This window comes from Narcine bancroftii, chromosome 4, assembly GCF_036971445.1.
Source record: "Narcine bancroftii isolate sNarBan1 chromosome 4, sNarBan1.hap1, whole genome shotgun sequence".
NCBI classification, from domain to species: domain Eukaryota; kingdom Metazoa; phylum Chordata; class Chondrichthyes; order Torpediniformes; family Narcinidae; genus Narcine; species Narcine bancroftii.
In genome coordinates, this window is record NC_091472.1 from 193,821,794 (window position 1) to 193,848,673 (window position 26,880).

At 42.8% G+C, this 26,880-nt stretch overlaps 1 protein-coding gene across 12 annotated transcripts in view; it reads left to right on the forward strand.

The window, feature by feature from the left end:
* The window catches only part of LOC138761402 (citron Rho-interacting kinase-like), a 366,961-nt gene that overhangs the window by 51,739 nt on the left and 288,342 nt on the right, over nucleotides 1–26,880 (forward strand). For all 12 annotated transcript variants that reach the window (XM_069933435.1, XM_069933436.1, XM_069933438.1 and 9 more), the window contains exon 8: nucleotides 3,814–4,017. In XM_069933435.1, the coding sequence (XP_069789536.1) occupies nucleotides 3,814–4,017 (204 nt within the window). The remainder of the gene's footprint in view (nucleotides 1–3,813; nucleotides 4,018–26,880) is intronic.

Consider the following 26,880-nt stretch of genomic DNA (forward strand, 5'->3'; position numbering starts at 1 on the left):
AAATGACGGTGCTGCTGTAGCGGCAGCACTGGTGTGCACCTGCAGGAAGAGAAGTCTCAGTGCTCCTCCGCAGGGCCAACTCCCCAGTCCAATTGCCATAGGCTTTGTACAGGCTTTAAATGACCTATTAAAGGAGCTGATGGTGGTTTAAAATCATACGACCGTGAGGTTTGGGCCTAAGATGGCAATATCTATGATTAGCAGTGGCCACGAGGGGTTGCAGACTCTGGGGAAATGGAGGACTCATGCAGGACACCAATAAATGAGGAGACTAATCTCACCACCCTCCTACACCCATTTGACAAGGAAAAGCAGAAGAGAAGACCATGGGACGGTGACCTTGGTAGTGGACCAGTGAGGGGCACTATGCTGAAGAACACATAGGCAGTGGGCTGCTAGTGACAGGAGCCAAGGAACCTATGCAGGCTGCTGGCGACAACGGTCAAAGGACTTGCACAAGGTTGTGGTCTGCTGGAAACTGACTGAAGGAGTATGAAGTATTGGAACTGGGACATGAGAGAGTGCCGAAGGTTTCCTGATCATGTCAGCGATGTGCACCTGGTGCTTGGGTTGCTCATGGTTTGGACTGAAGGCTGTGGAGGCTGTGGGAGCATTGGAGGCGAATCCACAGACACTCAGTAACTCTGGGGGTGGGGGGGGGGGAAAACTCTCTTGCTTCTCTCTTTCTGGCTATTTCTGCTAAAGGCAAGTCTTTGACTCCTCACAAAGGTGGAAACCCCAATCCACCGCCTACTGTCTACGATCGTGAAACACTTGTCAAAATAAGAAACTCGAAGCAGACTTTCAAATGAGCAGATTGGATCGGTAAGATTCTGAGCGGTTTTAACCTACTAAAGCAGGGAAATCAGACTGCAGCAAATTACAGAGTGGATCACGGGAGATGAGTGGGAGGCCATCAAAAGAACTGTTGGAGAAGGCAGAAGCATGGGAAAATTGGCTGGCATTAGGGTTAGACTGAGAGTTAAGCCCTTCAAATGTAAGATCGCTGGAAAAGATGCTACCTGAGGTTGCATCTTAAACCAGAGAGAAATGCAGGGGTACTGTGTTCTGGTTATACCAGAAATGTGGCTCCAGGACTCCATTTTAGAATCAGCAAATCAGCTGGATGGCCTTGTATTATTCAGTCCAGACAGAGTCACTGCTGGTTCTGGTAAGACACGAGGAGTGGGACTGCACATGGACATAATTTGGTGCATAAATGTCTCTGTTGTAAAGATCTTATGCTCAGCAGAGTTAAGAGTATCTGATGGTGAAATGCAGACCCTTCTACCTGCCCAGGGCCACGCTGATTGCTGCAATCTATGCTCCGCCATCGATGAATGAGGGTGAAACCATGAAGGAGCTTTACAGTGCCGTATGCAAAGCCCAAACGACCCACCCTGACAGTGCCATGATCGCAGCTGACAATCACATCATCTTAAAAATTGTTCTACTACATGGTTTCAACAGCATGTCAACTTTGCCACCAGAGGAGAGAACACCTTGGATCTGGTGTACACCAATATCCCTGGTGTGTACAAGCTGCCTATTGGCCCTACCTTGATTACTCTGATCACATATCAGTCTTGGTAGCCCCAGCATACAGACCACTGGCAAAGGAAACTAGGTCAGTTTGCAGAGAGACTGGGGTATAGCCAGTGGGAGGCACACCAGTGCCACAAGACTGCTTTGAGACCATGGGTTGGAGCTGTTTCAGGGAGGTGGCTATATACAAAGGTCATATAAACATTGAAGAGTGCACAAGCTCAGTGACTGGCAACGTCAGTAAGTGCATTGAGGATGTCACTGAGACAAATGCTTCACAACCAGGGCTAACCAGAAACCACGGTTGGATGCAGAGGTCTGGGCACTTCTCAGAGCTCATGTTGCCTTCAGGACTGGGGACAGGATGACACTAAGATGAGTCAGGGCTGAACTCTCCTGTGCAATCCAGAGGTAAAATATGCGTACACACCGAAGATCCACTGGCGACCCTAGGTGCATGTGGCAAGGGATCAAGACTATCATAGATCACAAGTCAACCTTGCAAGTTAAAGACAATGACACCTCCATTCTGGACGGACTGAATATCTTCTATGCATTGTTTGATAAGAATAGGATGAAGCCTAAGAAGGCTCTGTGTCCCCCAGATGAAGCTCCCCTGAATAGCTGCAGCCAAGGTGAGGAGAACCCTATCCAAGCTGGTCTCACACAAGGCAGCGGGACCAAACATCGTTCCTGGTCAGGTACTGAAAGACTGCACAGACCAATTGACAGAGGTCTTCACAGACACCAACACCTCACTGCAACAGTCTGTTGTTTCCGCAGGGTTCAAGACGGCCACCATTATCCTGGTACCCAAGAGGGCAACAATAACAAGCCTCAATGATTATCACCCTGTGGCACTGACCACTATGATTATGAAATGCTTTGAGCATCTGGAGATGGAGCGGATCAAAGCTCAGAAACACTGGGCCTATTTCACTTTGGAAGAAACTGTTCAACAGATGATGCCGTACTGTAGCCTTGTTCCTTCACTCTGTCCTGACTCACCCAGAAAAAGTCACCTCCTACACAAGATTGCTATTCATTGACTTCAGTTTGGCATTTAATACGATCATTCCCCAGAGGCTGGTGGAGAAGCTGTCCTCACTGGGACTCAACACCCCTCTCTTGAAACTGCATTCTGAACTTCCTAATGTAAAGACAACAGTCTGTCTGGATCAGTAGCAGAACGTTGAGTACCGTCACGCTGAACACTAGCGCACTTCAGTGCTCTTTGCTCAGCCGGCTCCTAGTCATGCTACTGACCCACGACTGTATTGCCAGATCCAGCTCCAACAGGGCCAGCAAGTTTGCAGATGAAACAGTCGTCGGCCTCATCAGCAACAACGATGTGTCGCACTACAGAGAAGAGGTGAAAAATCTCATGATATGGTGCGAGAGGAACAATCCAAGTCTCCACGTGGACAAGACGAAGGAGATGATCATGGACTTCAGAAGGACCAGGAATGACCCTCCACTACACATCAATATCACCTTAGTAGAGAGGGCACCAGGCTCCTTGGATTCACTAAACTAATGACCTGTCATGGACATACTATCTCCTCACCTGTCAGGAAGATGCATCAGAGACTGCACTTCCTGAGCAAATGGAAGTGGACAAGGCCACCATCATGTCAGCTTTCTACAGGAGCTCTACTGAGAGTTTCATGGCCGACTGCATCACAGTGTGGTGTGGCTGCTGTCGAGCATTGGGTCAGAGGTCAATGCACAGGTTCATAAGAGCAGCAGAGGGGTATCTGCAGTAATTCTATTCTTGCAATTTAAATCTTTGGCATTGGGGAAGTGTTAATAAACTCGGTCTGAAATTTCAAGGATGGTGGTCTGAAATTGATTGTTGAGGTGTAGTTTTAATGTTAAAATAACTTGCATGTATTATCCAAATTAAATTTGCCTTTTCATCACTGCACACTAAAGCTATTGGTGACTGACCCAGATTTTGTGATTTGGGTATTTCTATCTTTTTTTAAAGGGAAAATACCATTCTGGTGTCACATGCCAAACTTGTTTAGTGTCCTTGTCATTACCCAATTTTAGTTTAAAAAAAAACTTCATTATAAACCAACTACCTTTGGTGTGGACAATATGGGCCGATTAATCTGTTTTCATGCTATACGACTCTCAGTCTGGAACTCTATAGACAAAATTTACAATTATGAATAGTGTAAGATTATTGCTTGCCTCATTACAAGACTATAAGTACAGTGTATTTTTTTTGAATGTGAACATTTTTCTTTGCATCTTTAACAGGTGAGCTCAAAACTACCAGTTGGCACACCAGATTTCCTGGCTCCTGAAGTATTGACTGTGATGAACGGAGATGGATGTCCCTCATACGGTGTGGAGTGTGACTGGTGGTCCCTGGGAGTAATTGCTTATGAAATGATTTACGGGAGGTCTCCATTTGTTGATGGAACATCAGTCAAAACCATCAGCAATATCAAGAACTTCCAGGTTTGTACTGTTTTGATATTATTGTATTGGAATTTTAATTGCTTGGTTTATTTTCAGACCACTAAAACCACCTTGTTTGAATGCTTTATTTTTAAATAGGTTGCAATGTTTGTGTACTGTAAAAAGTGTTCCTTCTGGAAGTCCAGATGACACAATGAGTTGATATTCTGGGCACTTTACTGAGGGATAAAATGGAAGAACATCTAGAGAACTTTAGTATAATGATGAATATTCAGTCTGTATCTTAAAAATGAAAACCTTGCTTGACCAACTTTATTAATTTTTCTGAGGGGTTACCAAGTGAGTTGATGGTTTAGTCGATGTAATCGATTGTGATTTTCAAAGCCTTTTAATAAAGTACCTGTACTAGAGTAATAAATGTGATCAGAGAATGCAAGATTAGGGAACAAATAGCAAATTATATTGGTAGCTGGTTTCAGGACAGGAAGCAAATAGTGGATGGATGCTTGGATTAGAACAAACTGGAGAGTGGTCGATAAGATTGTGCTGGGACCACTGCTGGACACAATTTATTTAAATAATTGAGACTTGGGAAATCAAAAATGTAAAGGGAAATTCATTAAACAAGATGCAAAATGGGAACATATTTGGCTGGTGAAGCTCAACATAGATAATTATAAGCTAGAGTATTTCAATATGAACAAGGTGTAAGTTTTACTTAAGCAGAAGAACAAAGAAACTTTGGCATACAAACATACCCATCATTAAACACCATGCCAAAGGTGATAACAAAACCAACTAAGGTCTAAGACTTAGTTTGACAGGGTCAAAATTAAACGTTGGGCATTACCTGCAAAGCTGTTAACATGACTGATTTCAATCCTTACCTTCAGTACTGTCTGTGGAGTTCACATGTTCTCCAAGAAAACAATCAAGATTACTATTACAATCAAGATGTAATAGTGCAGAACATTTAAGGCAAAGAGTCACCATTAGTGTCATCCTGTGTCCCTTAGAGTAGGAGAGAAAGTGAATGAAGAGACTTCTTTTGCCTCCAGTGCTCCTTCAGTCTCTATAGCTGCACAGACTCTTGTTTGATTCATCGGCAACCCGAGCTCCAGATCCAAACCTCCGACACGAACAGGAAGCCTTCAGTGCCCAGGCCCTTGCAAGCTCTTCTTTCCTTCAGCACCCTCTTGAATCCAGGAACCGATATATGGTTCCAATGAGCCAGTTTCCTGCTGCTCCCTTGATCACAAGTCGCCCACAGCCTGTGTGGATCCCTCAGCCGCTGAGCCCCTTTCTGGTCATTCTGTAGGGTCATCTCTGGTTCTCCTTTTCAGCTCAGGGAGGGGGAATGGTGCGGTGTTCTCACTGTTTCTGGTGCCTTGCACTGGTCTGCTGTTCCCCTGGGTTTGCAACCCCTTGTGGCAGGTGCAGAGCACAGGCATTGCCATCATAGACATAGACACAAAGTTGCAAGATTTTAGTTTAAAAACTTGTCAGCTCCTTTAACAGGCCACTTAACACATCACGACTGGGCAGTTGAACACTTTGAGGCAGTACTCCAACCTGTTTGTGTCTCTTGTGTGATGCAGTTTGTTAACCTATGCCAAAGATGTTTTGGTTGTAGGTGAATTGGCTACTATAGATTAGCACTCTTGTGTAGGTGGTTGGGAGGGGATATTGATATGCAAGTGAGGGAGGAAGGAAGGAAGGGACTAATGTAATATTACCATAGATGACTCTTTGACGTTGAACATTGAAGTGGTGGCCAAAGAGCCTGTTTTTGTGCTGAATGACTCCACAAAAAATAATGTTCTATTAGACCTCCACTGAAACTTGGTTAGACCACATTGCATAGAGTTTTGATTTTTTTTTGTATACATGAAAGATAGAGGAGCTAGAGAATGCAATGAAAACCAAATGATTGTGTCGGAATTGCAAGATTTATATATCAGTTGATAAAGCAGACTCGGTGTTTCTTTCTCAGATGGAAGGCAAAGTAGTTTGGGAAATTTTTTTATAGATACAGCATGGTAACAAGCCATTTTGGCCTACGAGTCTGTGCTGCCCAATTAACCTACACTCCTAGTACATTTTGAACAGTGAGAGGAAACCGAAGCTCCTGGAGAAAACCCACACAGACACGGGGAAGACTTTCAAACAGCGCGGGATTTGAACCCCGTCTGGTCCCAATTGCTGGCGCTGTAAAGGTGTTGCGCTAACCGCTATCCCAACAGTGCTGCCCCATGCTTTTAAACTGCTTTAAAAACCATCAGCAGATCACAAAAATGATAGCAAGAAGACAGAGTACAAGCATTAACATATAAAAATAGTAACAATTTCAACAGATAAACAAAAGAAGGAAGAGTTATTGTAAATGGCCCTTTTGAGGATGAGAGTGAAGACTTGATGACAAAGATTTTGGGTAATTATTTTGGGTTAGTCTTTGTGATAAAATAAGCTAAAAAGCACCCAATGACAAGACTCAGGATAAACCCATTGTATCCGCTTTGTTATGATCAGATAATCAAGCTGCAAATGGGAGATGAACCTCAGAATTAGAATTTATTGTCATGAACATGTCATGAAATTCATTGTTTTGCAGCAGCGTCACATTGAAAATACTTCTATAAATTACATTTCAAAAATGGGATGAAGTCAGGTAGTATCTGTGGTTCACTGACCACTCAGAACTCTGGCACAAGGGAAGAAACCGTCCTTGTGCCACTGGGTGCTCGTCTGATGGTAGCAGTGAGAAGAGAGCATAGCCTGGGTGGGGGTCCTTTGAGGATAGAGGCTGCTTTTTTAAGACACCACCTTTTATAGATGTCCTTGATGGAGTGAAGACTGATGCCCAAGATTGTGTTGGCTGAATTCACAACTTTCTGTAGCCTTTTCCTGTCTTGTGCATTGGCGCCTCCATACCAAACAGTGATGGGTCCAGTCAGAACGCTCTCCATGGTACACCTGGAGAAATTTGCTTTAGTGATGTAACAAATCTCCTCAAACATGATGCTTAATTGTCTTTTTACTGGAGGTCTTGAAACAAATGTTTCGAGGAAAGTGGTTGGAATATTTCAAAATTCCTTCCGTTCCAGTGAGATTCCCAAAGATTGGAGAACTGCAACTCTGAACACCACGATTTAAGAAAAAAAAATAGATAATGGGATAGATTAAGCCATTTAACCAAACACGTTATTGAGGATAGCAAGACATTTTTGAAAATCATGTTAACTGTGCAAAATCAGTATGGTTTTATTAAAGGAAATGAAGTTGGACAAATGAGCTGGGGTATTGATGTCATGACCAGGTTGAATAAAGTAAAAGCAATAGGTGACATACAGCGTACAGAAGGCATTCAATATGATGCCAGATCAAAGGTTACTTTATAAGACATAGGAGCAGAAATAGGCTATTCAGCCCATCCAGTCTGCCCCATAATTCAATTATGAGCTGATCTATTTTCTTACTCAGCCCCATTGCCTGGCTCATATCCTTTGATATCCTGGCTAATCAAGAACTTATCATTCTCCACCTTACACCCAATGATTTGGCCTTCACAACTGCCTGTGGCAACAGATTCCATAGATTCACCACCGTCTGGCTAAAGAAATTCCTCTGTTCTCAGCAAACGCCCTTCAATGCTGAAGTTATGCCCTCTTGTCTTCGAGTCTCCCACCATGGGGAAACAACCTTTACATTTAGTCTGTCCGTGCTTTTCATTGTTCAAAATGTTATGATGATATCCACCCCATTCTCTGAAATTCCAACGCGTACAGGCCAAGAGCCAGCAAATGCAAATCATACGATGACCTATTCATTCCCGGAATCATCCTTGTAAACCTCTGAACCTTCTCTAATGTCAGATCATCTTTTCTTAAATGAGGAGCCTAAAACTGCTCACAAGACTCCAAGTGGGGTCTCACCAATGCCCCATAAAACCTCAAAATCCCTCCCCTTGTATTCCATTCCTCTTGAAATGATGCCAGCATTGCATTTACCTTCTTCACTGACTCAACATGCAAGTTTACCTTCAGGGTATCCTACATGAGGACTCCCAGGTCCCTTTGCATCTAGGTATTTTCAATTTTCTCCCCATTTAGAAAATAATCTGCCTATTTATTTCTCCTACCAAAGTGCACAAATGGACACTTTATGACATTGTATTTCATTTTCCACTTCTCTGCCCAGTCTCATAATCTCATAATCTGCAGCCTCCCTGTTTCCTCAACACTGTCTACTCCTCAACCTACCTTTTGTATCAACTGCAAGCTTGGCCACAAGGTCATTTATTCTATAATCCAAATCATTTATAAATAACATAAAAGGAAGTGGCCCCAACACTGACACCTGTGGAACACCACTAGCAACTGGCAGCCAACCAAAATATGATCCCTCTATTAGGATTCTCTGCTTCCTACCAATCAGTCAATGCTCTACCCATGCTAGTATGTTGGCCTTTTAGTACTCCCATGCGTGGCACCTTGTCAAAGGCCCATAACCTCCTCCTTAATAATCAACTCCAACATCTTCCAAAACACTGATGTCAGGCTAACCGGTCTATAATTTTATTTCTGCTGCCCCCCCCCCCCGCCACTCTTGCATAGTAGGGTGACAATTATGATTTTCCAGTTCTCAGGAACTGTGCCAAAATCTTGATTCCTGAAAGGTATTTACCAGTGTCTCCACAGTCTCTACAGCTACTTCTTTCAGAACCCGAGGGTACAATCCATCTGACCCTGGAGAACTATACCCTTGGACCATTCAGCTTTCGGAGCATGTTCTCTCTTGAAATAGCAACTGAACACTCTTCCCTTCCTTGATACCCTTGGATGGACAGCACACTGCTAATGTCTTCCACAGAGAAGGATCATGCATAATGCTCATTTAACACCTCTGCTATCTCCTTGCCTGTTAGGTTATCCACTTAATTTTTTGTGCAGTGTGCATTTAAATATTAAATCTTTAGCCATGTATTTATTGTCTTTTTTTTGGCCTATCTTCCAGTACTTTCACACTTACTCCCTTCCTTTGTTCCCACCCCACTGTGAATCTAGTTTAACCCCACCCCAACAGCATTAGCAAACTTCCCTGCCAAGATATTGGTTTTCCTCTAGTTGAGGTGCAACTGTTCGATTTGCACAGGTCACCCCTGCCCCAGAATAGGTTCCAATGATGCAAGAACTTGAAATCCTGCCCCCTGTACCATCTTCTCAGCCACTCATTAGTTTGCATTCTTTTTCTGTTCTGATCTTTCCTAGCTTGTGGCACTGAGAGTAATCCAGAGACGACCACCTTGCAGGTCCTGCTCTTTGGCCTCTTTCCTAACTCCCTAAACTGACTTTGCAGTACCTTTGCCCCACTTCTGCCTTTGTCATTTTATACCAATATGTACCACGACCTCTAGCTGCTCACTCTTCCCTTTAAGAGTATTCAAATGAAGGACAAATATAATATCACTCATGATACAATGTTTGCATACCACCAACTGAAAACCTACTTGAAGGACAAATTGGGAAACAATGTGAGGTTACCAGAAGGAAGCAATTTTGAATATGTGATTACAGACACAATGATAATTAAAAAATTATAACAAACATGTACATCAAACTGCAAGAAAAGGAGAACGAGGAAACAAACTGTAAACCTAAACAAAAATGGGAACAAGATCTAAACATAAAGATAAAGAATGAAACATGGGAAAAGCTATGCTCCGGATCTATGAGAAATACAATAAACCCTCGGGATACATTTGTTTTAGATGTTATTTTAGATCAGGGGGTAAAAAAGGAGGAGGAGTTGCTCTGCTTGTTAGGGAGGACATTACTGCCGTGAGGTGGCAGGATGGTATGGAGGGATCGACCAGTGAGGCTGTTTGGGTGGAATTGAGGGGTGGAGGAGGCAAGAGGGTGCTAATAGGGGTGTATTACAGACCACCAAATGGGCCAAGGAAATTAGAGGAACAAATTTGTAGGGAGATAACGTATATGTGTGAAAATCATAGGGTAGTGATCATGGGAGATTTTAACTTTCCACACATTGATTGGGATACCCATACGGTTAGAGGGCTGGATGGGCTGGAGTTCGTTAAATGTGTTCAGGATTGTTTTCTAAATCAGTTAGTAGAAGAACCGACTCGGGATGGTGTAATACTGGATCTCCTGTTAGGGAACGAGCTAGGTCAGGTAGCGGACATTAATGTTGGAGAACCAATTGGGTCTAGTGACCATAATTCTGTTAGTTTTAGGGTAGTTTTAAGGAAGAGCAAGGAGAGGCCTAAAGTTGAGGATCTGGATTGGAAAAGAGCAAATTTCGTAGGAATAAGAAGGGATTTGGGGAATATTGAGTGGGACAGGATATTTTCAGGTAAGGATGTTAATGAAAAATGGAGGATATTCAAAAAAGAAATTTTGAGGGTACAGAGTAGTTATGTCCCAGTCTGGATCAAAGGAAAGGCTGGAAGTCATAGGGAGGCTTGGTTTTCGAGGAATATTGGAAATTTGGTTAGGAGAAAAAGGGAGGTGTACAAGAGGTATAAAGAGCAGGGAGCTGAGAAGTTGAAGGAGGACTACAAGGAGTGTAGAAGGAATCTTAAGAAAGAAATTAGAAAGGCCAAAAAAAGGCATGAAGAGGCTTTGGCTGACAGAGTAGAAATAAATCCAAAGGGTTTCTATAAGTACATTAAAAGTAAAAGATTAGTGAGAGATAAAATTGGACCCCTTGTAGATAGCGAGGGTAGGCTGAGTGAGAAGTCTGCGGAAATGGGAGAAATTTTAAATGATTTCTTTGCCTCGGTATTCACTAGGGAAAAAATCTTGAACCAGTTGAAGTAAAGAAAAATAGTGGGGATGTCATGAAGCATATAAGGATAACCGAGGAGGTAGTGATGGCTGTGTTAAAAAAGATAAAGGTGGATAAATCTCCCGGACCGGACAAAATATTCCCTAGGACACTCAGGGAGGCTAGTGGACAGTTAGTGGGGCCATTAACAGAGATATTTAGGATGTCACTGGCCACGGGGGTGGTACCAAAGGATTGGAGGGTGGCGCATGTGGTTCCTCTGTTTAAGAAAGGGTCCAAATGCAAACCTGGGAATTATAGGCCTGTAAGTCTGACATCTATGGTGGGCAAGTTGATGGAAAGTGTTCTGAGGGATGCTATTTACAAATTTTTGGAGGTACAAGGATTGATAGGGAGTAATCAGCATGGTTTTGTCAGGGGTAGATCATGCTTGACAAACCTGATTGAGTTCTTCGAGGGGGTTACAAAAAAGGTTGATGAAGGGAAAGCTGTGGATGTTGTCTATTTGGACTTTAGTAAAGCTTTTGACAAAGTTCCCCACAGGAGGTTAGGAAAAAAAGGTGGAGGCATTAGGTATAAATAAGGAGGTAGTGAAATGGATTCAGCAGTGGTTGGATGGAAGGTGTCAGAGAGTAGTGGTAGAAAATTGTTTGTCCAATTGGAGGCCGGTGACTAGTGGAGTTCCTCAGGGTTCGGTCCTGGGTCCACTATTATTTGTTATATATATTAACGATCTGGATGTAGGGGTAGAGAATTGGATAAGCAAGTTTGCGGATGACACAAAGATTGGTGGTGTTGTGGACAGTGAGGTAGATTACCGTAGATTAAAAGGTGATTTAGGAAGGCTGGAGGTGTGGGCTGAGAAATGGCTGATGGAATTTAATGCAGAGAAATGTGAGGTGCTGCATTTTGGAAAGGCAAATTTAAATAGGTCATATACATTGAATGGTAGACAATTGAGGAGTGCAGAGCAACAAAGGGATTTAGGAGTTATGGTAAATAGTACCCTCAAGGCTGATACTCAGGTAGATGGTGTGGTGAAGAAGGCATTTGGAATGTTGGCCTTCATAAATCGGAGTATTGAATTCAAGAGTAGGGAGGTTATGATGAAATTGCACAAGGCATTGTTGAGGCCAAATTTGGAGTACTGTGTACAGTTTTGGTCACCAAATTATAGGAAAGATATAAAAAAAATAGAGAGAGTGCAGAGAAGGTTCACGAGAATGTTGACAGGATTTCAGGGTCTGAGTTACAGGGAAAGGTTGTGCAGACGGGCTTTTTTCTCTGGAGCGTAGAAGATTGAGAGGGGACTTGATAGAGGTGTTTAAGATTTTAAAAGGGACAGACAGAGTAAATGTGGATAGGCTTTTTCAATTAAGAAAGGGGGAGATTCAAACTAGAGGACATGGTTTAAGATTGAAGGGGGAAAATTATAAGGGGAACATGAGGGGAAATTTCTTTACGCAGAGGGTGGTGGGGATGTGGAATGAGCTTCCGGCAGACGTGGTCGAGGCGGGATCATTGATTACATTTAAGGAAAGACTAGATCGTTACATGGATAGGAGGGGACTAGAGGGGTATGGACCGGGTGCTGGTCAGTGGGACTAGGAGGGTGGGGATTTGCTACGGCATGGACTAGTAGGGCTGAACTGGCCTGTTCTGTGCTGTAAGTGGTTATATGGTTATATGGTTACGCATGATACAATATAATTGGTTACACAGGCTATATATCGCACCCCAAAAGTTAAATAAATGGGACCCAACAGTATCAGACAGATGTTTTCGCTGTAAAAAGGAAACAGGAACAACAGTACATGCAATTTGGGCATGTGAGAAAGTTTTGGGAAGATCTGAACCAGATATTAAATAAAATCACAAAAAGCAAGATACCAAAAAACCCAGAGATCTTCCTTCTAAGTAATATAAGAAGTAAAGAACTTGGACTCGATTTGGATGGAGCACAAAAAAGATTTGTTATGATAGCCCTAGCTGTAGCAAAAAAATGTATTATGTCAACCTGGAAATCAGAAGACAACTTGAGAATACAACAATGGTACATAGAAATAAATAAATGTATTCCAGTAGAAAAAATAACATATAATTTAAGAAATAACATCACAGTATTCGAACAAATATGGGAACCGTATATGAAATACAATAGAGAAATTCTACCATGGACCTCCACCATCTAAAATGACAGAAGGAGAAGACAACAAAATGAACTGACCCAGTATGTAAAAGTAAAAGACACAAATTTCTTGTTTATTTTTATTAAGTGACGTCGTTGTTTAATGGGTTTAATGTATCTTATAGATTGAACTTTGAATAAATGGGGAGGGAGGAGGGGGGAAAAAGGGGAGAAAATGACACTATATATATTCAAGAGAAAAATGTCTATGTATTTTGGTCAGTATGGTTCATAGTGTGAAAAATAAAAAATTTTTTAAAAAAAGAAGAATATTTTGCAGCTGCTCTACGACATCCTGGACCCAAGCACCCGAGAGAGAACACGCTATTCTGGAATCATTTTTGTGGACGCAGAATCTCTTTTCCATTCCTCTATCGAGTCATCTTATGATTATCAATCTACTTAAACCACCCTTCCCTTCTGAGGCTTCGAGCCAACCACCTTTGCCTGGCTGCTGCCTTACCAAAATAGGTCTTTACCTTCAGCATTATGCAAAGGGGTCTACTTGTTGTTGAGAGGAATGGCCACAGGGTCATCCTGCACTGAATTCCTTCTCTCTTTACCTCTCCCGGTGTTCACCTATCTGCTGCTAATCTTGCACTGTGGGTGTAACCACCTGCTCAAAAATCTTACCTTTGATTTGCGCAGCCTCCCAGATAATCCTCAGTGCATCCAATTCCAGCTCTGATTCCTTAATCTAGTCTTTCAGGAGCTGGAGATGGTTGCATTCCCCACAGATGTCACCATCAGGGAAACTATCAAATTCAATGAATTTCAGGAGGGAGGGAGAGAGGGAAAATCAGTGGTGTGCCACTGAAATTTCTGAAACTTTTATGTTAACTATATGAATAAACACACTAACTCACCATGAAGAAAGAATGAAAAAGTAAATTATTCAAATTGGTTGAGATTGCAAGGTGACGTGATATTCGCATGTAGGAAGACTAATGTAATGTTGAAGTGAATTGCAAGGAGAAGGGCAATTTTGATGCAGGTTTATAGGCAACTGTGGAGATTGAACCTGGAAGATTGCTTATGGTTTTGGCTTCTCATTCTAAGGAAGGGCATCCTTGTACTGGAGTAATTAAAAAAATGTTCGATGGGTAGTTTCCTAGGAATGATGAATGACAAATGGTTGAGCAGGTCAGATCTTTCTTTACTCATTGGAGCTTATTGAAACATAACATTCTCACTTCTGCGGTTGTTTTATTTTCATGATTCTGTATTTTTTATGATTGCATTCATATGAAGGGCAGCGTGCTTAGTGTAGCGAGTAATGCAACGTTAGTACAGTGCCAGTGATCGGGTTTGAATTCAATATTGTCTGTGAGGAGTTTGCAAGTTCTCTCCAAGGGTTTCTTCTAGGAATTCCAGTTTCCTTCCACATTTCAAGACATATGGGGTTTGTAGATTAATTGGTCATGTGTGTTTAGGGGAGTGTGGTCTGGGAGGGTGGTTACTGTGCTGTATCATTAAATTTTGAGATGGGTTTGTTATATTTAATAGTTTATTCTATCCAATGTCTCGTGTCTGTTTCATTCGGAGAGATATCTACAACTACATCCGGCGTGGTTGTTGATGTATGTCCAGTAGTGACTGAAGTTTAGTTGTCATATCAAGGGCAAGTTAACTCTGGTTAGGTCAATTAATTTTTGAGAAATAATGCAGATTTTAACAAATTAATCTTTTTAGGGTTCATTCAAGCATTCAGAAGGCAATGATAAATTGTGATGGAATCACTCAAAAGTAAATCCGTATCAAATTTGTGATTTCCATATTTTCAAATAAAACCTTAACTGACCAATGTCCAATTCAAGGTGAAGTTCAGGAGAATTCCTTTTTTTGGGGGGGCGGGGGTGGGGTGTCCTTCAGCACCTATGCCTAAATGTCCTACCTGTTGTTATTTCTTGCGAAGCCCCTGAAAAATTGACGAGTCAATTTAAAGCAGTGGTTCTCAACCTTTTTCCACTCACAAATCACTTTAAGTATTCCCTATGAAATAGATGCTCTGTAGTATGTGGGTGGAAAGAAAAAGTTTGAAAATCACTGTTTTAATTGTACCTCATTGACTTGTTATGTGCTCGGTTTGTTGGACTCCGGCTTTACCCTACCCTCAATTTAGTCTATGTGTCGTCTAAGTCCAGCGTGCTCGTTGAATGAAGTGATAGGAGAAGGTATTCGGTTCAACAATCAGTTTATTACACAGCACAAGAATAAAGCTTAACAGAGCTCTGGTTCAGTCATTAGTTCATAGGTCACCTGCACAGTGAGCTATTCCCCAAGACTGACCTCTACTGTCCAGTCTCTGCAGTTTATATAGCTCAACCTTATCATACAGAACAAAAGTTGGCTTCCTTTGCTAGATCTCATTATCATACAGAACAAAAGTTGGCTTTCTTTGCTAGATTTCTTGCATAAGATATATCACAAGTAATTTCCTGCTCTGCAGATATCTGGGATATAGAGCTCCCATCTTAATCCTCAAGGCCAGAATATCCTGTTATTTTGATCAGAGCTATATTCTTCTGTTCTACTCAACACCTCCTTCTGTCTTAGCCTTCTTACTGCGTTAGTTTCCATTCTCTTTGTTTCTGACAGTCTCTGTCAGGATTCTCTTTGCTCTTGTCTGGCCATCGTCTCCTGTGCTAATCAACACCTTCTTTTGCCTTAACATTCCTACTAAATTGTTTCATACATATTCTCCCTTTTGTATTTTGGGAGCAGGCAATTTTAAACCTACTGTAATCAGCCAACTTTGCTACATACTGTGGCTGCCCCTTACTTACATTACTCTTTCCCTTCACCATGAGATAAATATTAAATTGTTACATAGTACTGGATTCATGTATACAAAATGAATAGTACATAAGCATATATTCTACATATTTTCTATGATTAATTAACCCTTTGGTTCCAACAGGTTTCATAAAGGAAATGGGCCAATAACAATTTTTCTCAAGCAAAATATTTCAGTAACAATTGGGTGTCGAGCAGTGATTCTCAACCTTCCCTTCCCACTCACCTATTACCTTAAGCAATTCCTTACAAATCACAGAGCACCAATGGCATAGGGATTACTTAAAATGGTATGTGTGGAAAGAAAAAGGTTGAGAACCACTGATTTAAAATAATTAAAATTGGTAATGTTCCATATAAAAGACTCTTATTAAACTCTTTAAAGAATTGATGTAATTTAAAGGAATGGAACAGAGGATTAACTAAGAGGGTTGTTAGGAATTAATGTTTCTTTGGCTTGGCTTCGCGGACGAAGATTTATGGAGGGGGTAAAAAGTCCACGTCAGCTGCAGGCTCGTTTGTGGCTGACCAGTCCGATGCGGGACAGGCAGACACGATTGCAGCGGTTGCAAGGGAAAATTGGTTGGTTGGGGTTGGGTGTTGGGTTTTTCCTCCTTTGCCTTTTGTCAATGAGGTGGGCTCTGCGGTCTTCTTCAAAGGAGGCTGCTGCCCGCCAAACTGTGAGGTGCCAAGATGCACGGTGTGAGGCGTTTTCAGCCCACTGGCGGTGGTCAATGTGGCAGGCACCAAGAGATTTCTTTAGGCAGTCCTTGTACCTTTTCTTTGGTGCACCTCTGTCACGGTGGCCAGTGGAGAGCTCGCCATATAATACGATCTTGGGAAGGCGATGGTCCTCCATTCTGGAGACGTGACCCATCCAGCGCAGCTGGATCTTCAGCAGCGTGGACTCGATGCTGTCGACCTCTGCCATCTCGAGTACCTCGACGTTAGGGGTGTGAGCGCTCCAATGGATGTTGAGGATGGAGCGGAGACAACGCTGGTGGAAGCGTTCTAGGAGCCGTAGGTGGTGCCGGTAGAGGACCCATGATTCGGAGCCGAACAGGAGTGTGGGTATGACAACGGCTCTGTATACGCTTATCTTTGTGAGGTTTTTCAGTTGGTTGTTTTTCCAGACTCTTTTGTGTAGTCTTCCAAAGGCGCTATTTGCCTTGGCGAGTCTGTTGTCTATCTCATTGTCGATCCTTGCATCTGATGAAATGGTGCAGCCGAGATAGGTAGACTGGTTGACCGTTTTGAGTTTTGTGTGCCCGATGGAGATGTGGGGGGGCTGGTAGTCATGGTGGGGAGCTGGCTGATGGAGGACCTCAGTTTTCTTCAGGCTGACTTCCAGGCCAAACATTTTGGCAGTTTCCGCAAAGCAGGACGTCAAGCGCTGAAGAGCTGACTCTGAATGGGCAACTAAAGCAGCATCATCTGCAAAGAGTAGTTCACGGACAAGTTTCTCTTGTGTCTTGGTGTGAGCTTGCAGGCGCCTCAGATTGAAGAGACTGCCATCCGTGCGGTACCGGATGTAAATAGCGTCTTCATTGTTGGGGTCTTTCATGGCTTGGTTCAGCATCATGCTGAAGAAGATTGAAAAGAGGGTTGGTGCGAGAACACAGCCTTGCTTCACGCCATTGTTAATGGAGAAGGGTTCAGAGAGCTCATTGCTGTATCTGACCCGACCTTGTTGGTTTTCGTGCAGTTGGATAATCATGTTGAGGAACTTTGGGGGACATCCGATGCGCTCTAGTATTTGCCAAAGCCCTCTCCTGCTCACGGTGTCGAAGGCTTTGGTGAGGTCAACAAAGGTGATGTAGAGTCCTTTGTTTTGTTCTCTGCACTTTTCTTGGAGCTGTCTGAGGGCAAAGACCATGTCAGTGGTTCCTCTGTTTGCGCGAAAGCCGCACTGTGATTCTGGGAGAATATTCTCGGCGACACTAGGTATTATTCTATTTAGTAGAAATACTAAATAGGAATTAATGTACCTTTAAAGAAATTGCTCGAGACAAAAATTGAGAACAAAGAACATTTATTACTACAACAATGCAAAGTTGGGTGCTTCCCCTTACCCTGGGAATACACACACATACTGGGGCTCACCCAACTTTTATACAGTCAATTTCAGTATCAGAATGCCCTCCCCCTTACATTCTTCTGCCCCCCTGGATGGGTTTAGCATAGGTAATCCTTCCTGCCTACGTGCAGTTTCAGTACACTTGGAGGACCAGGGGGTATCCTGTGGGTGCCCCATCATGTCATTGTCCTTATTCACACCTTCCTGATTCTCTGGGCTACAGTCTCTTGATATGCAGAGTTGACTCATCCTGTCTAGGGTTGGCTAATTTCATATGTATAAATCTGTGTATGGTTAGCTAATTAGAAATGTATGACTTGGTACTTCTGTCCCCCCTTTCCTCACTTTTCTTTTAGATCAGTAACACTGATCTTTCAAGTGTAAGGTGTAGTTTTACCCAGCTGATCAATAACCGAATTGTAATGTCTGTGTAAAGTCTTTAGGTAGGGGAGCACCATGAAGGTCAGAGTAGCGAGTCCAGCTGCTTATTAGGGTTTCGAGTATCAGGCTCCAGTTCTCAGTAAAGAGTCTAGTCCATCCCACACGTTGAAATATTGAAGCAGTGTCTTTGAACCACCCGACTTTTGTAAGCGTTGTCCTGACGAAGTCTGTGAGAGACGCTGCCTTCAGCAGCGAACGAGTAGCAGTCTGTGAGAAGCGCTGCCTTCAGCAGCGAACGAGTAGCAGTCTGTGAGAAGCGCTGCCTTCAGCAGCGAACGAGTAGCAGTAGTCAGGCGGTTCCGTTGAATTGTGGCTAGTATCTGATGTCCTCTTCAGCCCCGAACCCTAGGGCCACCGATCTCCGAAGGCTGTTTGGAGCCTGATATTAAAGTGTCAAGCAGCTCACGTTGTTGGTAACTGGTGCTCCCCTTCACGGGGTGATGAAAAGTGACCAAGCTGGGGAGGGGATTGTTTCTTGTGATTTAACTGTGTGTTGCAGCTTGTCTGCTAACATTAGCATATGTATCATCTCTCTCTCTCTCTGCTACATGTACAATCCTGACTACCATTCTGTCTGTCTTTGTCCCACCATGTCCTTTGTGCTATCGCCTCAAAACTCTTGTCTCTAATACCTGTGTAGGCTACGATACAAATTAGATGTACTCCACTAAAGCTGTTCAGTTCCCCTGGTCCGTATTGGGATCCCTTATATCCCACTATTACTATACATTAAATCTATGCCCTGGCTAAATTCTAAAGGAGCCCAATTGTAACCTCTGCTGCCCCTATTCCAGGGGGGGACTTAAAACATTAACGAACAATATTCCAAAAAAAATGAGTAAACAACAATGAACAATAAATGTGAAGCTCATTAAAAACAGCAATAAAATACAACAAGAACTGAATAAACCACCATAACTGTAAAGCTCATTGAAAACAGCATTAAAATACAACAAGAACTGAATAAACCACCATAACTGTAAAGCTCATTGAAAACAGCATTAAAATACAACAATAACTGAATAAACCACCATAACTGTAAAGCTCATTGAAAACAGCATTAAAATACAACAAGAACTGAATAAACCACCATAACTGTAAAGCTCATTGAAAACAGCATTAAAATACAACAATAACTGAATAAACCACCATAACTGTAAAGCTCATTGAAAACAGCAATAAAATACAACAATAACTGAATAAACCACCATAACTGTAAAGCTCATTGAAAACAGCAATAAAATACAACAATAACTGAATAAACCACCATAACTGTAAAGCTCATTGAAAACAGCATTAAAATACAACAATAACTGAATAAACCACCATAACTGTAAAGCTCATTGAAAACAGCATTAAAATACAACAAGAACTGAATAAACCACCATAACTGTAAAGCTCATTGAAAACAGCAATAAAATACAACAATAACTGAATAAACCACAATAAATGTAAAGCTCATTGAAAACAGCAATAAAATACAACAATAACTGAATAAACCACCATAACTGTAAAGCTCATTGAAAACAGCAATAAAATACAACAATAACTGAATAAACCACCATAACTGTAAAGCTCATTGAAAACAGCATTAAAATACAACAATAACTGAATAAACCACCATAACTGTAAAGCTCATTGAAAACAGCATTAAAATACAACAAGAACTGAATAAACCACCATAACTGTAAAGCTCATTGAAAACAGCAATAAAATACAACAATAACTGAATAACTGAATAAACCACAATAAATGTAAAGCTCATTGAAAACAGCAATAAAATACAACAATAACTGAATAAACCACAATAAATGTAAAGCTCATTGAAAACAGCAATAAAATACAACAATAACTGAATAAACCACAATAAATGTAAAGCTCATTGAAAACAGCAATAAAATACAACAATAACTGAATAAACCACAATAAATGTAAAGCTCATTGAAAACAGCAATAAAATACAACAATAACTGAATAAACCAAAAAAAAAACAAGTAACATTACGGCACTTTGTCACGGCGCAGTGTAAGTTTCAGGTCTGATGGATGAGGAACTGCACGCCAGGTTGGGGTTTGAATCTGTGTGTCGTGGTGTTGTGGTTCAGAAGCTGGTTTAACTCTTTGAATGTGGGTCCAGCCTTTCTCTCTTGTTCTTACTGCGGTGTCTGTAATTAAAAGTACACAGAAGGGACCATCCCAGGCAGGTTTTAGTTGTTCTTCTTGCCATGCTTTTACATAAACCCAATCACCAGGTTTAATAGAATGTATAGGAAAGTCTAAGGGTGGTGTTTGGGCTAAGAGTCCTTTTTGCTTTAAATCTTGGATGGAAGTAGAAAGTCCTCGTAAAAATTTAGAAATGTATTGGTCATTAGCTTCAGGAATGGGAGAATCAGTGTGGTACCCCATAAATGGGAGTCCAAACATCATCTCATACGGTGAGACTGCAAGGTCTTTACGAGGTGCTGTCCGAATTCTAATCAGCGCTAACGGTAATGATTTAATCCAGGACAGACCAGTCTCTTCATGAAGTCGAGTGAGTTGGAGTTTCAATGTTTGATTCATACGTTCGACTCGCCCCGAACTTTGGGGATGCCATGGGGTATGTAGTTGCCATTCTATTCCTAAGTTCTTGCAGACACCCTGTAGAATCTTAGAGGTGAAATGCGTACCTCTATCTGAATCAATGGTCTGCATCATACCGTATCGTGGAATGACACATTCAATAAGTATTCGGATGACAGTGTTGGCACGATCATTCGGGGTAGGAAAAGCTTCAACCCATCTTGTGAAATGATCGACCATGACAAGGAGAAATTTGTAAATGCCAATCTTAGGAAGTTCAGTAAAGTCTATTTGTATGCGCTGGAACGGGCGAACGGCAATGTCGCGACTGCCAGGTATTACTTGGCGCATCGATTTCTTATTAACCCTTTGACAAATGGGACAAGATCGAGTAGCAGATTTAGTAATATTGTATATGCCAAGGCAGTGAAGGGAACGTGTAAAAGCATCTATAAGGGACTGGGTTCCCCAATGTGTTTGTTGATGTAACTGATCTATGATTTGGCGGGCTATGGCTTTGTTAATAACTTGCCGTCCGTCTACTGTCCACCACAACCCGTCGGCAGTCTGGCAAAATCCCTGATCTCTCATTGCGACCTCTTCTTCCCGTGTAAAGATGGGATTCTTTTTAATCTCTATTGGCGTGGGTAGTAGCTGGTATAAATGAATCTTTTCTGCTAATGCCGCCTGTTTGGCAGCTGCATCAGCCTGCCTGTTTCCTCTAGCTTCAGGACTGTTACCAGTCTGATGTCCACGCACATGTACAATGGCAATATCGGACGGGAGTGCTAAAGCCTCCAAGGATTGGGTAATTAACTGTTCATGAGCTAACTTTTGTCCTTTGCCAGTTATCATCCCTCTTTCCTTCCATATCTTACCGAAGGTATGGACTACCCCAAAAGCATATTTAGAATCAGTGTAGATCGTTCCTACCTTGTTCTCTAGTTCGTGGAGTGCCCTACAGAGGGCATATAACTCACAGGATTGTGCTGACCAATGGCCGGGGAGGCGACCAGCTTCGATCACCAGTTCCTGTTTACCGTCCACTTCGCTATACCCGCTATAGCGGGTTCCTGCAATACAACGTGAAGAACCATCAATAAACAGTTTTTCCCCTTCAGTTAAAGGGACATCGGTTAGGTCTTCCCTAATTTTTGTTTGTAAGTCGATAACCTCTGAGCACGAATGTTCTAAACTGTCCAAAGGCTGGTCATTAGCTGGGGAGATGAGGAAGGCTGCTGGGTTGAGAGTTTTGGTTGTAATTAAGGTCAAATCATTGCTGTCCATTAATATCGTTTCATATTTTAGGATTCTCGAATCCGTGAGCCACCTTCCAGCCCGCTGTAATAGAATATTGCGGACTGTATGAGGGGTATGCACTGTCATAGGGGCACCGAAAGTAATCTTTCGTCCTTCTTCCACCAAAATTGCAGTGGCTGCGACGGCTTGTATACATTCTGGCCAGCCGCGACAAACGGGGTCTAAAAGCTTTGACAGGAAAGCCACTGGTTGTCTATAGCCAGCCTTGCTCTGTGTGAGCACGCCGGTGGCTGTTCCAGCTTTGGTATTAGTGTACAAATCAAAGGTTTTGTTTAGGTCGGGCAGCGCTAAAACTGGGGCACTCGTTAGGCACCGTTTAACAAAGTTGAATTTTTCAATCTCTTCATCCGTCCAGTCAAGGGTTTCGGGTCTTATACTGGAAATCTTATCATAAAGAAATTTGACCAGAATCGAATAATTCTCTATCCATATTCTACAGAATCCCACTAACCCGAGGAATTTCCTGAGTTCTTGAGCATTTTTTGGGAGGGGGGATCTGTATAATACCAGTTATTCTTTCTGGGCTAATTTTCCTGGTTCCTTGACTAACTAGATGACCTAAGTATTTGACCTCGGTTTGCACAAATTGTAATTTAGACTCACTGACTCTCAGACCTTTCTTCTCCAGAAAGTTTAAAAGTGCCACTGTAAAATCTTTAGCTAATTCCTGTGTTCTTGCAGTAATTAGCAAGTCATCCACATACTGTATGAGTTGGCAATTTTCTATCTTAGGAGCTTCATCTAATACCCGCTCTAAGACTTGACCAAATAAATTGGGCGATTCGGTAAAGCCTTGGGGAAGGACTGTCCACCGGTATTGGTTTTTACGGCCAGTAAAGGGGTTCTCCCATTCAAAGGCGAACATGTCTCTGCTTTCTGTGGCCAATGGACAAGTCCAGAATGCATCCTTTAAATCAATGACACTAAACCATTGATTATGGGGGTCAATTTTACTCATGATGGTATACGGGTTGGGTACAACCGGGTGACGGGCAAGAATGAATTTGTTAAGCTCCCTCATGTCCTGTACTAGGCGGTAAGTGCCGTCTGGCTTTTGAACAGGTAAAATCGGGGTATTAAAGGGAGACATACAGGGTTCGAGTATACCGTCTTGAATCAACTGGTCAATTACGGGCTGTAAGCCTTTCCGGCCAGCCATCGGAATTGGGTACTGTTTCTGTCTAACAATTCGTTGAGGATCTTTTAGCGTGACTTGTAGCGGAGGAATATCAAGGATTCCTCTATTTCCCTTCCCTGCCCATACTCTTGGATTTATTAGTTTGCGATCTTCTTCGTTTAAAACATAGAATTGTACTCCAATGCCTGATTGTAGAGGTCGAGTACCGATAGCCAATTGGTCCTGTAGATCCCTTCCTAGCAAGCATACTCCGGCTTGGGGAAGTAATAGAAGATCCTCAATTATGATCTTATCTCCCATTTGAATACTGACTTCTCGCAATACCGGGACTGGAAAGTCTCGACCTCCTACCCCAGAAACTGTAACTGTCCCTTCTATTTTCACCCCCTTAGGTTGATATAGAACGCTAGATCGGGCAGCTCCAGAATCGACCAGAAATGTCATCTTATCCCTGTGGGGTCCTAGGCATAAATTAACTAACGGTTCTCCTTGCAGCCCCACGGTATGTATTAATTGAGAACCGTGACCCCCCTATTCGTGATCAGCTTCCATCAAGGCATAGGAACGTGTGTCCATTGCTCGCAGTGGGCATTCCTTTTTAAAGTGCCCTTCCTTTTTACAATGAAAACAAATGAGGGGTCCCGTTTCCCAATCTTTCCCAAAATTTCTAGGGGGCATACGTCGTCCCCGGAATCCTCCTCTACTCCTCCACCTGCTGGGGTCTCCACCTCCCCACCCTTGGCTCCCCTCTTTTTGGTGGTGGTCAGCTACTATTCCTTTAACTGTCTGTAATAGAATTTTAGCTTTCCCTTTTTGTTTATCCTCTGCTCTCTGTACAAATGCTCTCTGAGCAATCTGCAGTAACTGGGTAATTCCTTGCTCATGCCAATTTTCTGTCTTTTGTAACTTTCTTCGGATGTCTGGGGCTGAGTTGGTAACGAAACCCGTTAGAACCAATTGCTCCCCTGCTGGGGATTCTATGTCGAGACCCCCGTATTGTTGAATTGCCGTGCGCAATCTATTGAGAAATGCAGAGGGGGTCTCCTCAGGACCTTGGGGAACCTCAAAGGCTTTTTTAAAGTTCTGTCCTTTGGGGACAGAATCCTTGATTCCTCTGATCAAATTTATCCTATATTCCTCGATCAGTGTGCGGCCAGCACTGGTATTTTTGTCCCAATTAGGTTTTGTGAGAGGGAATTTGGCTTCTCCAGGGATCGCCTCGTGTCCCCCTTGGTGTTCCTTATCCCATGCTTTAATGCCTGCCTGTCGGATCATTCCCCGCTCATCTAAGGTAAACAAGGTTTTAAAAATGGCTGTTAATTCCTCCCAAGTATACAAATTTGGTCCCAAAAATTGGTCTAACTGTTCGGCACATCCCTGGGGATCTTCTATCAGGGAGATTAATTCTTTCTTAAAATTACGTACTTCAGTGCTGGTCAGGGGCACATTTACGAACCCAAGACCTTCTCCTACGGGAACCTCCCGTAGGGGTCGCATCCAGCTAATTTCTGGTTTCTTTGATTTGTGTTCCTGTTCCCTGAGGAATACATCGCAGGGTTCTGCCACTTCTTCCTGAGGGGTCTCACGCAGTTCTGAGTAACAATGCTCTACCTCTACGGTTAACGGAGGTGGTAATCGAGCGCTTTGTGAGCGAGTCACCATACCACTCCGGTTCTCCTCTCTCTTCTCTAGTGGTAGGGGAGGAGGAGGGGGAGGTGCAGAAGGGTAGGTAATAGGAGGGGGAGGAAAGATAGGAGTTGGCATAGGAGGAACATAGGGTGGAGGGAGGGAATGTAACACATCCCAACCCTGTGGTTCAGGGACAAGAGGTTCCTCCTCTCTCTTATTCCTGAATTCTTTCTCATTCAAAACCAGCTGTTCAATGGATCCCTTGAGCCAGCAGGCTGCATATTCCCTGCTCTCAACATTGTCTGGCTGGTTTTGATAGAGCCATAAGTTCAAAGCTTCACACATCCATTCATCCTCGGATCCGAATTTTGGCCAGTACACGGAGCTCCCTTTAACCGGGTATTTAACCCATTCATTACAACAATACCTGACCATCGTCAGTTTGTCTTTACTGCGGGTCTTTCCTGTGCCCCACTCAGATAACATCAACCCAAGCGGGCTGTACGTAGCTATCTGGTGGTCACGTCCTGTGTCAGGACTCTCATCTCTACTGCCCGCTATTCCCATGCTTAGGAACAAGTAAAATACTCTTACCGAGTTCTGGCAGTACTGCTCTAGCGCGCGTCCTTCTGCCGTTTGTTCTCAATGCCTCTTCTCGGATATCACTCGCTTCTTCCACTGACCAGCCACCCGTCGCCCGTGAGTCCAGCTGAATCAGCCGGGGTGCACCTACTCTCGTCGTCGGGGCACTCTGTCAGTGGAGGGAGTGTGATCCCGGACGAGCCCCCATTTGTTAGGAATTAATGTACCTTTAAAGAAATTGCTCGAGACAAAAATTGAGAACAAAGAACATTTATTACTACAACAATGCAAAGTTGGGTGCTTCCCCTTACCCTGGGAATACACACACATACTGGGGCTCACCCAACTTTTATACAGTCAATTTCAGTATCAGAATGCCCTCCCCCTTACATTCTTCTGCCCCCCTGGATGGGTTTGGCATAGGTAATCCTTCCTGCCTACGTGCAGTTTCAGTACACTTGGAGGACCAGGGGGTATCCTGTGGGTGCCCCATCATGTCATTGTCCTTATTCACACCTTCCTGATTCTCTGGGCTACAGTCTCTTGATATGCAGAGTTGACTCATCCTGTCTAGGGTTGGCTAATTTCATATGTATAAATCTGTGTATGGTTAGCTAATTAGAAATGTATGACTTGGTACTTCTGTCCAGGGCTAGGAGACCCTTATCTGATCCAGACTACCTCAACTTCCTACATTCTATTGTACCTTACCATTCCTTATCTTAGTCCTATGGTCTTGTCACAAAGACTAGAAGATTCTTATGTTAATCGTGCTGACTCTGCTTTCCTGCATCCTAAGCCCCAAGCTTATCCTGTTTGAACTGGTTACAGCCATTTTACTGATGAACTTTAGTTTCTTCCATGTTCATAATTTTAGATCAATTTTCCCATCTCTCACAGGGTAAATATCAATCACTGGTTGTAATTTTCTTCATTGGGTTGGACACAACAGTCCATGAATTTACATAAGCAACATATATTTAGCAATCCAAATCAAATTTTTAAACAATTCAAATTCAATTTGGATGCACGGTTAGTGCAACTCTATTACAGCACCAGTGACCTGGGTTCATATCTGTAACTATCTGTTACGAACTAACCGAACCCCCCACCCACCCCCCCCGCCCCACAAATTAGTAGTAACACAGGAACAGCAATGGAAAATTCGCTAGACAGTAGTAAAATCAAAATAATAGTTTTGTAGCCGTCTGCTACAAAGAAACACACACACACTCACAGTGTGGGAGGTTAAGCTCTGAGATTTATTGAGGCTGCAAAGGCTCCTTTTATATAGTTGGAGTTCCTGCGGTTTGTTTGATTGGCTGACATCAGCTGCATGAATAACAATAGTGGGCAGGAACAT